Source organism: Zosterops lateralis, assembly GCF_965231275.1.
Source record: "Zosterops lateralis genome assembly, chromosome: 4".
NCBI classification, from domain to species: Eukaryota; Metazoa; Chordata; class Aves; order Passeriformes; family Zosteropidae; genus Zosterops; species Zosterops lateralis.
In genome coordinates, this window is record NC_139765.1 from 804,127 (window position 1) to 821,162 (window position 17,036).

A 17,036-nucleotide genomic window follows, 5' to 3' on the forward strand; every position below is an offset into this window, starting at 1 on the left:
AGAGACTTCCACTGTACACTGCAAACACACTTGTAAAAACAGCTCCTCAGAAAATGCACAAATAGAATATTTTAAAACCAGAGACACCTTCTATTGGATTTTCTTTTTATTACCATTCACAGGCATCAACTTATGCAAATGGTCTGATGCAAGATTCTTGTGGCCCTTGTCATGTCTCAGCACATTTCAGTTTTGCTCACTCAGAGCTGTGGAAGAGCTTCACAATCTCACAGTAGTGTTTTCAGGAGTTTTGCGAAACACTGTGCAAATTCTACCTTTTTCATTGAATTAATTAATTGTGTGGAGCTAATTGCATGAATGATTCCCATACAGAATTTTAACCCTTCATCATGTCTATTGAAAATACAAATTTGTTGGTGGCTCCTGGGATTTGTCTTTCAGGTACTTGAGGGGATGGATGGATGGATGGATGGATGGATGGATGGATGGATGGATGGATGGATGGATAAACTGTGTGTGGGCACATAACACAACCCATTGTTAGGGTAACTGGCATCACAGTTTGTGCTTTATGGGCACCAAAGTGTTTTTCTGGCATATAAGATTAACATTTTAACAGGATTCACCTTCCTGCAGTTAACATTTGAGTGTGCTGTAGGGACAATTCTGTTTGAAGACAAAGAGTGAAAAGAGTGTTAATAGTTTCTATATTATTTCTATATTGATTCCCCTTTTTTTACACCTGTTACAGCTTTATGTGATAGAACAGGTTGTTTCAGCTTTCTGTAGCAGTTTGAAGGATGATATTTCTGAATTGACATGAACAGAAATATCCCCTGGATTTGTATCCTCCTGCCTGCACCCCCTGAACCCCTGGAGCAGTGTGTAACTATACTTCTGTATAGTTGAATGTTTCCACTCTGGGGTAAAAAATGCTGAAAAAAGAGAGTGGACAACAGCTGAACCTTAAAACGATTGAAACAGAAACCAGTGTTGGTGTTTTCAGCAAGCCTCTAGTGCAGTGCATTATGTGTCTCTTCCATGAGACACTCCCAGGAGCCCAGGTTAGTTCAGCAGGCAGGTGATAGAGCTTTGCAGCAAACTCAGCTGTCATTTCAAGTGTATTTTCAGGGAGAGGATAGTCCAAGGTGCAGTTTGTGCTGTGCCTTTTTAACCGAGGCTGGGATTCTGTTGAATGAGCTCTTGGCAATCCTTCCTGCGATACCAGAAGTGATAAAATGTGTGAGCTGGCAGCATCAGAGAGCAGCACTGAGTGATGCTGTGTATTAGAAAGAGAAGCTTTGGTGATGGTGTCTGTGCTGGGGCCCTGCCATTGGTGTAACTCCTGTTCTCATTCCTGCTCTCCAGGAAATCCACCGGCGCTTCGACAGCGCTCCTGACACGGCCAAGACAAAGGCTCTGCAGACTGTCATCGAGATGAAGGTGAGGCTTGGGCATGGCCAGCACTGCAGTTTGTCCTCTGAAAATGGGTGTTCATGTGAGAGGTGACTCCCCTTTGCTTCTGTCAGTCTTGGAATTAAAAATAAGTATATTTTTCTACTGTTTTATTATCGATCACTGAAGAGACACAGTAGAGACTTGTCTTCTGTCTGCCTGCAGCAGCAGATCCAGATTTCTTACAGTGAACCAAAAGTTCATTATATTACAAGAATGGGAATGATAGATTAATGTGAAAGATCTGTGAGATTTTATGATGTGGGTTCTTCTCTTTTGATGTTATCAATGTTTGAAATACTGCTTTACATTCTGTGTATCAATAAAGCAGCAAACTCGACACCCACTTAAAGAATGGGTCATATATAGAAATATGTCTGTGTGCCATCATAAAGCAGCTTTTCCAGATGAATTTGTGATTGAATTCTTAAGCCATTAGCTTAAGTGTTTAATGGACTGATGGCAATTGGCCAAGAGCTCAGGAGCCACAATCAAGTGTGTGGTTTACACAGCTTTATGCCATCATATTTCATCTTGTATTGCTCATAAAGTACATCACACAGGGTTTGGACAAATAGAGTTGAAAAATTAGAAACTGTCTTTGCAAGCTGTTCTTCTCCATTTGGTATCCCTCCTTTTTATTTTATTTTATTTTCCTTTTTTTCTCCTGCACCTTTTTCCATTCTGTATCAGTGTTTTCCTTGTTTACATCCCATCTTCCTACTCTGAAGCCTTTCATTTGCTGTCACTCTTTTATTAGTCATCTTTGTGGTCCACAGTAATGAAAACTAATTGACCATCTGGTAACATTAAGTGTCTTTTCTATGAAAAGAGAAACACAGGGGCATTTCTGGGAAATGATGTGAGCACTGAAACGGAATACTATTTTTAATTTCAACATATCACTTCACCTTACTACCTCTCTATTTTTGTTGCAAAAATCTACTTTATCAGTTTTTAATTCAAGTATCAAACATTAAGCAGGAGATCCAATTAGATGTTTATAATGATGCTTTTAAAAAATCTGATCTCATGAATGAAAACCTCTCTATGTAAAAATGAGATTTTTGTTCAGCTGTGCTTTGCTTCTCAGACAAAGAAAAAGTTAGAAAGGTTGTGTGTATGAAAGTCTGTAGTTTAGTTTTAGATCAGATCTGTCTTTCAGGAAAGAGTAAATATTTTGGGGAAATGAACTAAAAAAAAAAATTCTGCTTTAAGGGATTATAGTTCCTAAATACATACCCTTGATGATGAGTGTGCCTGAAGCTCTGTGTGCTCTGTGAGTCTGTTTTGCTGCTCCCAACACAAAGACTTCTAAAGGAGCAGCAAACCAGGTCCACTGAATGAACACCTCTGATCACCCTGTAAAAGCAGGAGGATGATGATAGATTGACTTTGTTTTCCCAGGTGGTTATTTTTAACCCACTGAAATGTTTGATACGTTGTACATACGAGCCAGGATCCTTTCCTGCTTTATCCAATCAAAAATAGATTGTTGCACATTTCCCTTCCTTCTGCTGCTTTGCTGTTCCCCATTTGTGACCCCACTTAAATTAACTAGTGGCACAAACCCATTTTTTTTCTATTTTTGCAGTCACATCTTGCTGTCCATTCAGTTAGAATTAAATGTCCCTGGTTTATGCTGGCTTTGAAAAGGCAACTTTTCTTCCTGTTCCTTTATCCATTCATCCTACACAGTGTTCCTGCCCTGAGCCATGTCTTCTTTCAGTGCTGAACTCTTGCTTTTCTTGAAAGGTAAAAAAACAGATGGAAAAATGAGTATCTGAGCACTCAAATGTAAAGAGTCAATCACTGATTCCTCTAAGAACTTCCCAAATAAATTTCAAAGGCAGGTAATTTCTTGGACATATTTTGTTTTGCTACAGCAATGCATTGACAAATCACCTGTGTGTGTGTCTTCCTGTCATCCTCCAGGACTCCAAGATCTCCTCCATGGAGCGTGGCCTGCGGGATCTGGAGGAGGAGATCCAGATGCTGAAGTCCAATGGAGCCCTGAGCACGGAGGAGCGTGAGGAGGAGATGAAGCAGATGGAGGTGTACCGCAGCCATTCCAAATTCATGAAAAACAAGGTACTGAGAGGGCAAATGGCAGCTCTGTGTTCACCTGAGCTCAGTCAGCAGAGGGGGGAAATGTTCCTGCCTTAGTTGGGAGGGGTGGTCTGGGTCCCCAGGCAAAAGCTGGGAAACAGAATTGATTGAATACCTGCTGTGAAGCCACTAAAATAACTTAAAAATATTTAAGAACATTTGAAATTCCAATTTGAAAATATTGTAATGGTGTTTCAGTAAGATCAGTAGCCCAAGTACTCCTTTTATTGTCACACCTGATTTTCTTTTCTTTCTTTTCTTTTCTTCTGTGTTTATTTTTAGACCATTGCTAATCCATTATTGGTTTTATTTGGTCTAAGGTCTTTCCAAAGGTAGTTTGTTGAAGAAAGGATAATTCTTTTTTCAGCTGTTGCTGTGTAACTGTTTAGCCTTTTCATTATATAAGAGCTGAGGAGAGTGTGAGCTGTCACAATGATGGCTTTCCATTCCACTCTCCTTCCAGTAGTGGGGTCAGCATGAGAGTGGAGTTTCCAACACCACTGACATGAATTATTTCTGTTGTTTGGAACACAGGACAAATACAGCACTGGGAGATGTTGGTCCTCAGGTGTAAATTGAACTGGCTGTTGAATTGTCTGTGTGCAAAAATCAATCTATTCTTTTTTTCTCAGTCCTTTAGTGGCTCCCAACGTTCTTTAGTGGAAGTTCAGGCCCTCTTGTCCAGTAAATTTAAGTCTATTGTGAACAGTGTTATGTGTCCTCCCTGCAAGCTGTGTACAGAGCCTGGAAGGGAGGCTGGAAATGACTCTGCTGGTGCTGAGCAACTGCAACCCACTGCATTTGTCCTGCTTGAAATTATTGGTGAGGAAAGGAAAGCTGGATGAAGTGTCTTGGAGAGAGCAGCAATCCTTGCCCCAGAGGAGATCAGTGAACTGAGTGTGTGTTCCTTCCTCTTGCCTCACACCAGCTCACTGAAACACCTCCAGAGAACTCCCTCTGTTCTTACTTCTGCTCTTTATCCTGCTGGGTTGCTTCTAGGAACTGAAGGAGTTCAGTTCCTTCAATTTTATTAAATGCTTAATAAAATCCCCCTGGATTGCTTCTAGGAATCATTTGAACTCATTCCCTGCTCCAATTCAGAATGGTGAGGAGATTAGAGCACCACTTCCTTCCAGCTTTTCCTCTTTCTTTCTTTCCTTCTTTCATGGTTAGCAACTCTTCAGTTTTCCCTTTGTGGATCTATAGGTCTGTTCAGCTACTTGATTTCTGGCCCTCTTCTGTCTCCTGCTCTGCTCACTTATTTTCCTGCAGAAATTTTGTTTCTTTTTGGTGTCTGTTTGCTCATGGCCATCTCCAGCCCTGACATCTCACTGTCCTACCTTGTTCTGTGATTGCACAGCATTTCTTTTCTCAGTGTTGTATTTTAGAAGTAATTTGTGGCCGTATCTTGACATTGAAGATGATTTCTCTTCAGCTGAAGTGTGTCCTTTTTCCTGTTGTAATTTCCTTATGAGCTGCACTTTCAAAGCCTTTGGGATAAGAGCCACAGACTTGACATATGTAAACATAACCATAAGTATATATCTTCTGTCTCATAATCAAATTCTTGTCTGGCAGCCTAGATGAGATTACACAGACATGAAAGCTTTGAGAAGACTTAATGAAGAATGGAAGAGAAAATGAGTGACCAGTGTTGATCCTTCTGTTCAGTTCTGTGTCACTTTGGGCTGACTGGGAGCTGACAAATGATAAATATTTAAAGGCATAACAATGTCGTGACAGGTAGAGCAACTGAAGGAGGAGCTAAGTGCCAAAGAGGCTCAAGGGGAGGACCTGAAAAAGAGAGTGGCTGGTCTCCAGAGCGAGGTCTCTGCAGTAAGATCTCTCTGTGTGTGCAGTGCCCATCACTGGGGCTTGCTGCCTCTTCTGCCTTCCTTCTCTCACCTCCTTCATCCCCTGATTTAACAAGTACAACTAACAGCCTGCTCAGCCTTGTAGCTGCCGTCTTGTCCACATGGTTTTGGTGTCCATGAATAACACCTGTATTGGTTTTGTTGCTGTTTTTTAATGGTATGAGCTGTTTGAGCAATAACCTACTCTTCTCTACTGAAGCACATTTTCAGAAGCATTCAGCACCCATTTCAGGGACAAACTTCTAAAAAGATTTGCTTTTCCTAGAAAGAAAAACTTATTTGAAAAGCTGTGTTGAACCCTCTTAACATTATTTCACAAAAAGTAACAAAATCTGGGTTCTGAATGCTTTTAAAACTGCTCTATTTTAGCAGCATGGATTTAGGTTCTTCCTTTGCTGTGAAGTCAGAGTTTGACTCCAAAGGGTAAATGTGGTTTCTCACCAAGAAGAGAGATGTGAGCACTCAGTGCTGCCTTTACCTCTCCTGCAGTGTGGATAGTGTGTGCTGGGTTCTCTAAAGGGCTTTGGCACTGTGGCCTTGCAGCTCTGAAATGGGAGACAAGAACCTTCCTGCAATGAAACGTGAACATCTCTTCTGGGATGAGCCCAAAAACTTTCCTCTAATTCAGGCTGCCTACTAATTGAAACAGTTTGTGTCATCTGAGGTTTTTTAAGGAGGTTGCTCAGTGATGTCTCCTTTCCCCAGATTGGGCAGGTGAAGCAGGAGCTGTCCCGCAAGGACACGGAGCTGCTGGCGCTGCAGACCAAGCTGGAGACCCTCACCAACCAGTTCTCTGACAGCAAACAGCACATCGAGGTGCTCAAAGAGTCCCTGACAGCTAAAGAGCAGAGAGCTGCCATCCTGCAGACAGAGGTGAGCTGGGCAATCCTCTCCTTGCTGATAAAGTGAGAAAACTCCTGGTTTATTCTGTTCTGATCTTGTGCAATCCCACAGCCATCCAGGGCTGCTTGTTCTCAGCACTTTGGTTCTTTGGTTCTTGAGGTCAGAGGCTTGATCTGAAGAAAAATGTGTACAAAAGTGCTTGGCTGAATGAGAACTTGCAGTGCTTGAACTGGGGAGGTTTATTTGCAGTGACCTAAAACTGTTTGAGCAATAACCCACTCTCCTGTACTGAAGCAGATTTTCAGAAGCATTCAGCACCCATTTCAGGGACAAACTTCTGAAAAGATTTGCTTTTCCTAGAAAGAAAACCTTATTTGAAAAGTTGTGTTGAGCCCTCTTAACATTGTTTCACAAAGGAACAGGAAAATGATTCCAGTGAACACTCTGCAGAGGCTTTGCTTGTCAGCTTGTGCTTGCCCCTAAAACATGGACTGTCATGGTTCATGATGCATATTCCAAGGTGTTTTCTAAACTGTGTTTTGGTGCCAAATGCTTAATCAATTCCCACCTTATGTCAGAGCCAGTGTATATCTGACCATCAAACAGGTAAGGAATGTAACATAAATATGCTGCTTCTGGACATTCTTGTAGAGCAGGCATGAAATGTTGTGTGCAGACAGCATTTCATTTCAGTCCCTGCCTTGGAGAATTGCAGTGTTAGTGGGAGTCCAAAAGATGGCAGTGATGCCTCAAAAACTTTGTGTTGTTACAGCTGAAGAGTCCAAGCCAAAGGAGTTGTGACACTGGGAGAAGGTTCCATATTACAATAAGAGAAATATTGATCTGAACTTTTTACCCTAATTCAGCTTTCCTTTAGCCAGAATTGGTAAATCTGGAGGTGCTCATGGCCTTGTTGACATGCAGTAAAGGTACAGAGTAAATATTTTTTGATGTCCCAAGAATGGCTTGTCTGATTTTTCTCAGATTTATGTAGAAGTTGGGATTGCATTAGTGGGTATAACTGGGAAAGGGTTCCAGTTTCCAATCATAAACCTCCTGTTAAATTTGTTCACTCCTCTTTGCTAATTCAGTAATGTACCATAGATTAGTACATGTCTATTTAAAAGAAATATTTAAATTCCAAAGTATTGTTGAAAGAAGGTGTTAGGTAAATAACAATTTTCAAAGGTAAAATGCAGGTTTGATCCATTGCAGTGATTGAAAAGGATATGAATAGGTTAAATGTGCAGTACTGGGACAAACCCACAAGACTAGAAACACATTTCTCACCTTTAAGTAACAAATAGTGCTTTTCTACCCATGAGAGATGAAGTTCTTGAACAAACTTGTTTTATTAACAAGCTAAAAGACTTCTGTAGAGGGTCATAATTTCAGCTCTTGTGGTAGATAAAGGTATTTATTTGATTAAAATGTCCAGAATTGAAACAGAATATTTAAACCCAAGAAGACTTGGTTCTGTACCATTGATAGATACTCCTAAAGTTATTCAGAGCATCTTGATTTTATTTTATCTAAAGGCCAAAGTACTTAATTATAGAAAATTATTCTCCTTGTAATGAACTTGTAATATTACTAAATAACCATTGAGAGTATTTGTTCTTCACTTGCTGCTTCCAAATGTTCTCATGTAGTTCCACAAAACCAAAATGGATTCGTCCTTCCAAGAAGATATTTACAGTTTTTGAGAGAGAATCTCATCTTTTTTACCCTTCAACAATGGAATTATGGCACTGGCCACTGTTAGAACACAATTAAAACACAATTAGATTCTCTCCAGACACCTGGAAAGAGCTTTGAAGAGGGAGGGAGAGAGCTGCAGTTTCTGACATACATCTGATGTTTGTCAGACATCTTCAGAAGGGATCAGTTTTTTAAAGTCTTACTTAAATAAACATTTTAGAAGAAAAGAGAATACCTCCATAACCCTCTACCTCTTACTTAGTCTTCTGCTGAAGACCCTGCTCACAGGTGGGGAAAATGTTGATGTGATCTCTCAGAAATGGATTTGCCACCTGCCACCCCAGAACTGCACTGAGCTCTTGGGGGATGTTTATCCTGAAGCCTCCTGGGTGGAGAGGATGTTGTGGTCAACTCCTCAATTGGTGCAGAAACCTCTAAAAATAGCTCTAAAATTGTACAGTCACTTTGTAAACAAAATAAAAAATAGGGCAGTATTTGTGTTGGAATTTATCCATATAAAGTTTTCACCCAGTGAGATTTTTCAGCTCAGGTCAGTGCCAGGAGTTCTGTGGCTTCAGTGGGAAGTTGCATTAACCAGCGAGAATGTTCTCCTTTATTTTTGTATACTGCCCAGGCTGGCATGGCTCTGTTCCTATGGTAAACTCAGATTAATATTCAGGAGAAAAATGCATCTCATCATGTGGAAGTTTTTACTTGCTTTGAATGTCTCATTAGAACATAAGAATTCATGGAGAGTTCACTCTCATCTCCAAACCAGCCTGGATATTGCTGCAGTTGGTGTAAGGAGGTGAAGAGTCAACTCTAATCCAGTTAAAAAGGAAAGATCAATGTCAAAAATAGAGAATTAAATTAAGTCTTGTGAACTACCACTGCATTCAAATCAGTCAATAAACATAGCTTTAAAGTCTTAATTACAGACTGTGCTCTCAGTGAGAAGGCTTAACTCCATTTTTGGATTTCTATCTGTTTGCCAGTTAGTCATGGAATGTCACCAAACTGATCCTTTTTAAAATGCGCTCATACTTGAGACTTCACCTAACAATAGCTACAGTAGGGAAAAAATCAATCTCACCTCACATCCCAATTTTAATTTCATGTCTCTGTGCATTTCTCAGTGATCTTTGAGTTCTTAATGCTGCCATAGAATCACTTCAACATCTGCTTTAAGAAGTGGCTGCTCCTGTTAGGAACCTTTGTAGGCTCTGAACACACATCTCAGGGTTGGAATTCCATCTGCTCCTTCTGCTGCCTCTGCTGTAGTCACACCTACAGAGAACTCAAGAATAAATTCAGAATTTTGCTGTTCCAGAGCAGTTGGGGCTGGGATGTGTCCCCCATAGGGGAGGTTGGAGCTTCTGATAGCACTGAGTGAGGCAAGGTTTGGTTCCCTGCTCTGGATCCTGGTTCTGCCATGGTTTGAGCAGGGGACAAGCAGAGGAGAATCAGGCAAGAAAAGAGTATTATGATGTTTTTTCTGGGCACCACTGACATCTTCTTCAACCCAAGTGGGGATCACCAGGGTGGGAATAACCTGCTTGCTATTGCACAGTGGAGATGATGATAAAATCCAGAAAAAACCCCTTATTTTCAGTCTCAGTTCTATTAATGCAAGCTCCTGAAACTCCTGAGCACAGCAAGGTCTGAAACTAACTGTGGACTTCTGAAAATTTAAATTATTCCCCTATAGTTTGGGAATATTGTGAAAGCTAAGACTGTCATTACAGAATTCAAGATTCTAAAAAAAGGCTTAAGATGAGATTTATATTAAATATTATTTCACTTATTGTGCTTATTCTGGTAGTAATTGGAGCTACTAATGGATTAATTTTCCTTACGAAATTTGGACTTCTGCATGTTCAATATATGGCTGATGTTTCATGTATGACACATGAAGAGCAGAGACATAGGATGTTATTTACAGTTACTGGAGAACTCTGTGGAGACAAATCAGTGGTTCCCAGCAGAGTTTTTCATGTATCATTGTTAGAGGGAGGGAACTGAAGCCTTGTGTGGTCTCCCCTGGCCCTGGGAGGGGTGAGGTGTCCTTGTTGTGCTGGAGCTTTGGGCAGGTGGGACACCAAGGACTGGCCTGAGGTGCCCTGCAGGGTTTTACCTGCCCTGCACAATCAAACAGGTCAGTCCAGGGCTGGGAGAGCAGTTAGGCTAACCCAGGGTTCACACAAAGCCACCCAAACCACAGAATTCAGGAGAAGGGACCTCAGCACCTCATTGCCATGGACTGAGCAAATCCTGAGCTGACTCTGTTGGAGTTGGCATCACCTGCCTCCCACAGGCCTCACTTGTTGTCACTGTGGGAGGATGCCATGCATAGACTGAGCTGACATGGATAAACAAGGGCAGTGTTCTGCCAGGAATAGTGCTGAGGTGATGATTGTGTGTCCTGCCAGCCTTTGGAAATACTTCTGAAAGTGTTTGCTACAGTTTCCTAGGCAAGGACCTCACACAAGTAAAACCAGCAATGCAATTTACCCCAAACCATAAGCTAACATAGAGTTCAAAGAGAATCATCAGTCAGAAAATGGAAAGCATTCTGTGGATAAATTTCTATTTGCAGATGTTCTCTTTTCACCAACAGTGTGCTGTAGGCATCTGGACTGTCTCAAATATTTTGCAACACAACTGTTGAGAGTAAGTAGATTTCCTTGTGAGGGAGGTTTTCAGTTTCCCTTCAAGAATTAATAAAAGTGACTCTTAGCTTTAATATCAAAGATTCCCAGGGAAGAACATACCTAATCAATCTGCAGAACTGTGTTTTAGAAAAGAGGACCAAGTGTGATCCACCTGCTGAACCTTTCATCACAAACACTGTCCATCCTATAAATCCCACTGGGGTAAGGGCTGGTACTCCAGTCTCCCTGCAGGTCACAGCCCATGCCCCATGTGCTGGGTGAGAGGTCAGGAATGGGATTGAATAAGGGGTGTGTAAGTGAGGAGGCTCCAGACACAGAGGTGGCAGCGCTGATGGGGACAGCAGGGCAGCTCTCTGCAGGGCTCACTGCTCTGTGTGAAAGGACACAAAACACCACAGGCTTCTCTGGGTGGAACCCTGCAAGTGCAGAGCCTCACAGACAATTTTTCCATCAGCAACTCAAAATAAAATGGCACTAGAATAACATGGTAAAACTAAACATTGCTCAGAATACCGTAAGCAGAGTGAATTCCCAAATCCTTACCCCAGCTGGGGTTGTCCAGCAGTTATCATCCTTTCACTTCATGTCTTTGCTGGTCTGTGCTGTGCAGAAGGAGTAAGAAATTCATTGATCAGGCTGTTTACTCTGTGTGACTGATGTCCTGTCATGGATTCAGCTAACAGGAACCAAATCTGATAGTGTCAAATGAGATTAGCAGGCAGGCTGGCAGATCTGAGCTCTGTGTCAATGCTGAGTGGACAGGGGTCAGTGCCTTTCTTTGGGCATCCTGAGCAGGTCGGGGGTGTTGGATTTCGTGTTCCACAATAGTCTTTGAGATTAGTCTGTGCTCTGTGGTGACCTCACTGTTCTCATCAAATTTATATTCAGGTAGCTCTGATTCTTTCTCCCATTTCCTTTGTCTCGTGAGCTGTGTTTCACATATGGAAGGGAAATGCAGAAGGAAAAGCAGGAGATGCTCAACATGCAGTTTTGAAGTTTGAGGTCACCCCAGAGTTTCCAGAGTGTGTTTCTAAATTCACTCAGGCCATGGGAGCTCTAAGTGTGTTTGTGTGTCCAAATTGCACCCACAATATCCTGTACTGTGTCATTTGTTCAATTTTACCTTTATTATAAAACTGCATGCTGTGGAAAACACGTTCTATTTAAACTATTACTTTGCTTTTGAAGCCAAAATATTCTTAGCCATCCTAAGGTAACCTCTTTCCAGGTGGGATCTGCAGTGGCTGCAAAGAGCTCTGCTTTCATTTCCTTCAGGCTCAGTTACTACTGTGATTAAAGCCTAAAATATAAAGTGACACTCTGGTACAGTGAGTTTATTCTCTGGTTATTAATAATGTTTCAAATAAAGTTTGAAATGTGAGAGAACTTTGCCACAACACATTGTGTTGGCTTCTACTTTGAGGAAAACAAACTCAGTATTGTGTGATACAAGCCTGAGCTGTGTGAGAAGTGTGATTTGAGATTCTCCAGGAAGGAGCATTGTTTTCTTATAGGTGGGAGTAACACAGTTGATTATTTTTACTGTTTAGTCTCCTGTCACTTATGATAACTGTTTTATCCCAATCCTATGGATGTTGAATCCTTAAAGAAATGTCTGTCAGATTTCTGAGTCTGTCTTTAATATTCCCCCTGTGGAGGTGTAGTTTAACTGCCCTGAAGCTGCTGTCCCTCAGTGCTGAGCAAAGCTTTTCTGCGTTTCTGAGCTCAGGTGGATGCGCTGCGGCTGCGCCTGGAGGAGAAGGAGACCATGCTGAACAAGAAGACAAAGCAGATCCAGGAGATGGCAGAGGAGAAGGGCACCCAGGCAGGGGAGATCCACGACCTCAAGGACATGCTGGAGGTGAAGGAGCGCAAGGTGAACGTTCTCCAGAAGAAGGTGAGTGTGCAGAGCTCTGGGATAAACACCTCTGGTGCATCATCTCAGTCTCCAGGGCTGTCCACAGTCTGAACTGCAATGTGCATTTACATTCTGGAGATTAGGAATGTTCCAGTCCCCTCATGGAATGGGGATATGGTGAAACAAAATTAATTTGTTTGAATTTTTGACCAAAAAAATGGAATTCAGAACAGAGACTGTTGCCTTTCAGTGACTGCATGTGCTGCTTTGGGTTCCATTTTAATAATAGCATTTTTAAAAGGGCACATCATCTTTAAAATCAATCCTTTCCCAGGCAGCACCTCAGCAAAGCCACACTGGTGTGAGGCACAGGGCACTCACTGATCATGACTTCAGTGTGTGGCTGAACAGGGAGGGGTTGGATCAGCAGGGGCAATTAGGATGATTTCTCTGTAACCTACTTGGGGACTTTGTGAGGAACTTTGTGTAACTTTTGTTAGAAGTGCTGTATTATCGTACTTAATATTTCTTGGGAAGTGCTAGAATGGGATAATCAGACTATCCTTCATATCTTTTTGGATAAGAAAATGCAGACCTTATCAGTGACCTGGGGAAAGAAACATGGAGACTGTGTCAGACAAATTAGAGAGGTTTCCCAAAGGCCACTGAGCCCTAGGATGTCATTATGGATGATTGTTGGCAAATTGCACACACAATATATCCCAATTTTCCTTCACACAGGCTAAAAAGAGAGAAATGCGTGTACTGCAATAAATTTTAATTTGAAGAACTTTTTTTTTCTCTGTATCTTTAGAAAAGCTGTTCTTGGAGCTCTTATTCAGTGTATTGGGCTGAGGATGTGGGGTTTTTTTGTTCTGTTTTTTTCTTAGACCTTTAAACAATTGTGCAGAATTCTTGTGATATTAATAGTTCAGAGTATTGATTAATTTCTGACACTTGGCCAATGCCTTTTCTTCTTGTCTATAACCATAAATCACGAGGGTTTAGGTCATATTCAGCTCTGTTACAAACGTCACAAGGGAATGGAAGTTCAGACATGGATTCCAGCCATAAATAAGTCATTAATAATTCTGAGCCCTAATTCCAAGTCTTCATGGTTTCATTTTTTTTTTTTTTTTTGACTGTTCATCTTTTTAGAAACACAGATTTCTGATTTCTGTGCTGTGTTTCTTTTTGTTATACAAAATGGGTCGTGCACCCTCCAGGCACAGATTGAGATCCCAGGTGGGTGTTTAACCAAGAGGTGGGGATCTGACATTTGTAAATGTTAAATGTCACTGAGGTTGTTCCATTTCCACTCACTCTTACACTGCTTTTTCACACCTTTTCTTGCTCTACTTGACACTTGAGAATGATGTTTCATTAGATCATTTATAGGCAGCTCTAAAGGTCCTTTTTTTAATACTTGTTTTTTTGAGAGCACTGTCATCCATATTGAGGCAGTTTCATCTTGTGTCTCCATCCATCTGACCTGTTTGTTCAGGGCTGTTCCTGCTGCTTTCGGGTAAAAGTTCCTGCTCTCTCCAGGTTGGAAAGAAAGGCAAGTGTGACCCAGCTTTTAACTGTGACAGCTTTGGGGTGCTGCTCTCCTGGGTAGCCCCACTGAGGATAAATAATAACCCTGCCATAATAAACTGCAGTTTGTGGTGTTCTCTGATCCTGTCTCTGAGTTTCTCTAACGAGAACAAAACAAATCCCCTCCAAAACAAAGCCCCATCAAAAGCTTTGTACTGAAAGGGCCCATAAAACTCATCCAGTTCAGTCCCCCTGCCATGGACCTTCCAGGGGTGGAGCATCCACAGCCTCCCTGTTCTGGATAAAATACAATGACCTGTCTGCAGAAACACAGATATTCCTGCTGCTGATAGGAATCAAATCACCTGCAGAAATCTGAATTTGCTTGAGCCTTGGAGTTGCATTTTCTTTAACATGAACAGTTAAACTGTGAAAGTTGTAAATCCAAAGTTGTTTGTTTTTTTTTTTTTTCATTTCTGTAACCAGCTAACCTGGAATATTCTTGTGGAGAATCCAGGTGACAATTCTTTTATCTGAGGTTTGTGGTGCAATATGGAATTCGTTTTTATTTTTTGTATAGCCTGGGGTAAATAACTGGAAGTTCAGGCCTTTAATGTTTAAGGATTGATGTTTTTGACTCAGACTTTTAATTACTTGTCCAGACCTGGAATTGAAGACTAGATGTGGGACTTTCCATAGGTAGGGCTTTGCATTTTCTTCTTCTCTTTAACATATTTCCCCAGAAAAGCAGAATGTGAGAAAATACCTAAGGAAGGACTTGTCAGATTTTTAAAATATGTATTATTGTGGAGGTTATGAGAACTTGCATAAAATCTGTGCTAGGGAAAAATTCTGAAGTCTCATTTTTATCTGGTATATATGGGCTGCACAGATTTTCTGTCTGGAAACTCAGGAGCCTCCAGCTCCTCTCATATCAATATTTTCCTCTTAATCCTTGTAAACTGTGATTTATTTTGCCTGGTTTTGCATTTCTAGAGTGCATCTTATTAAAGTGCACATCTTGTTTTCTGCTTCATCCTTCAAACCTTCCAGGACAGTTCAGAATTTTACTGCCATTAAAAGAAAAAACTGGAGTCTTTAAACTTTTACCTCCATGCACAATAAGTGTTTTTATTCCTCCCTCTGGTTACAAACTGGGATGTTCAGACAGATCAGGTTTTAGTCTTAAATTCTAGTTGAAGATCTGAAGGTCCAGTTTAAATTATTTTCAAAGGTCTTAGATACCTTAGATACCTTAGATACCTTAGAAACCCAGACAGTAGTTTGTCTGGGTTTTTCTTTTGCTGGTTTAGTTACAGTAAATGTTTAAGTTTTTTGACACAGTTTAATCATCATCAGGCTTTTTAACCAAATAGAGTGGGAGATCATGGAAGGCACATGGTACAAAAAGTGCTTCTCTTGTAGAGTGTTAATTAATATTTTTGTATGGGAATAGGATGTCTTTGGAAGCAGCAGTGATGAGAAGGGTGAAGATGTGGAAGATTGAAGGAATTTAAACAAATTAAGAGTTGGGTTAGTAGATACTGTTCAATGAGTTTTCACCAAGTGTTCTTCCCTCAGCAGGTTCTCAGATATTTTTGAAGTTGGATATTTTTGAAGTTGTATTCTAATCAACTGAACCTTGCACACTAATATTTTTAATGCTAGATACAAAGAAAATTTGGGGCAAAAGCTAAAGTGATAAAGATCTGAAAAGAACAGAATTTATTGAGAATTAATGACTTTCCATAACGTGGCCATTTAAGAAGAGTTGTTTACTTCTTTTGAAACGTGGAGATTGTCTGTAGTGGAATGTGGCCACAGTCAAATGGGTATTTGGACCTCAGGATGGTTTTATTTTCTGGGACTGTGTGAGATGTGTGATACCTGTTCTGCTGACACTGACCAGGAATTGTTTAGCTTAGTGCCCAAAACTGGGCTATCCTAAATTGCTGCTGTTGAAACAAAAAATGATTTAAAATACATCCTTTATTTCTGGGTCTGTGCTTGGATTCATTGGCACAGACCAGCTCATGCTTCGCTGCATGAACCATTATTTTTGTTGTATTGGTTAAAGGGAGGGAACTATAAAATATACTTTTTGGTCATCCAAAAATCAAGGTGAAGAAAGCAATGAAAGTTTCCTGACTGATTAGAGAGCAGTTAAAGGACACAGAAAAAGATTATGAGCAACAAAGATCTGAAAAATTACCATGACAATTGGCATCATCACTGATACCCAGTAGGCACCAAAATACATTTTCCAGGTTGCTGAGGAAACCACATAATTCACATCTGAAATCCTGGACTCTTTCCAGTTCAGCTCATACAGAGATGCTCCTTGGTAATACCTTTATTTTAGACAATACAAGTAGGACGTGTGCTAGAAATTCGGAGACTTTGGCTTTATGTCTAAAATTTAATACAAAAACTTAGTTTTATAGAGCTTCAGGAGTATTTTTTTTCTCATTTCATTGAAAATAGATCTTGCATAAAATCTCATTTTAAGTTGTTAGAACTCAAGGCCTGGGGAAAGCATCTTTGAAAATGAGGTAGGGACTGTGGTGGGCAGATTTGAAATGTGAACCTGCAAACCATTAAATGGTTCTTCATTACTCTTTTTGCTACATCTGTCGATCTGTGCTGGTTGAGACAAGGATGAAAAGAAACGAGGAAAAAAAAATCAATATTTTGCAATCAAAGCGTTTTAGGGAAATAGCATTTGGGACAAAAGATAAGTAATGATGCACTGAAAGAAAAAAACCCAACAGGGACTCAGTCACCTCTTGCTTTGGGGGTAGGTCATGTTTTGTCTTGGGGAGAGGGGCTGACACTCCCTTTGTGCAGCTGCAGGCAAATAAAACGCACAAGTTTTAGTGTGTGAACATAGCAGTGTTTTTGGCAGCTCCCCACGCTCTGTGTGATAACTGACCTGTGATAAGGGAAGAACAGAGGTTTATGTTTTCTTTGGTGGCTGTGCTGACTTGTACAGCTTGGATTTGGGAAGGTTTCAAAAGCTGCTGCACT

The 17,036-nt window shown here is 40.8% G+C and overlaps 1 protein-coding gene across 5 annotated transcripts in view; it reads left to right on the forward strand.

Annotated features, from left to right (window-relative positions):
• The window catches only part of ERC1 (ELKS/RAB6-interacting/CAST family member 1), a 232,486-nt gene that overhangs the window by 66,923 nt on the left and 148,527 nt on the right, over window positions 1-17,036 (forward strand). For all 5 annotated transcript variants that reach the window (XM_083859867.1, XM_083859869.1, XM_083859868.1 and 2 more), the window contains exons 4-8: window positions 1,330-1,404; window positions 3,352-3,507; window positions 5,269-5,352; window positions 6,105-6,272; window positions 12,345-12,512. In XM_083859867.1, the coding sequence (XP_083715993.1) occupies window positions 1,330-1,404; window positions 3,352-3,507; window positions 5,269-5,352; window positions 6,105-6,272; window positions 12,345-12,512 (651 nt within the window). The remainder of the gene's footprint in view (window positions 1-1,329; window positions 1,405-3,351; window positions 3,508-5,268; window positions 5,353-6,104; window positions 6,273-12,344; window positions 12,513-17,036) is intronic.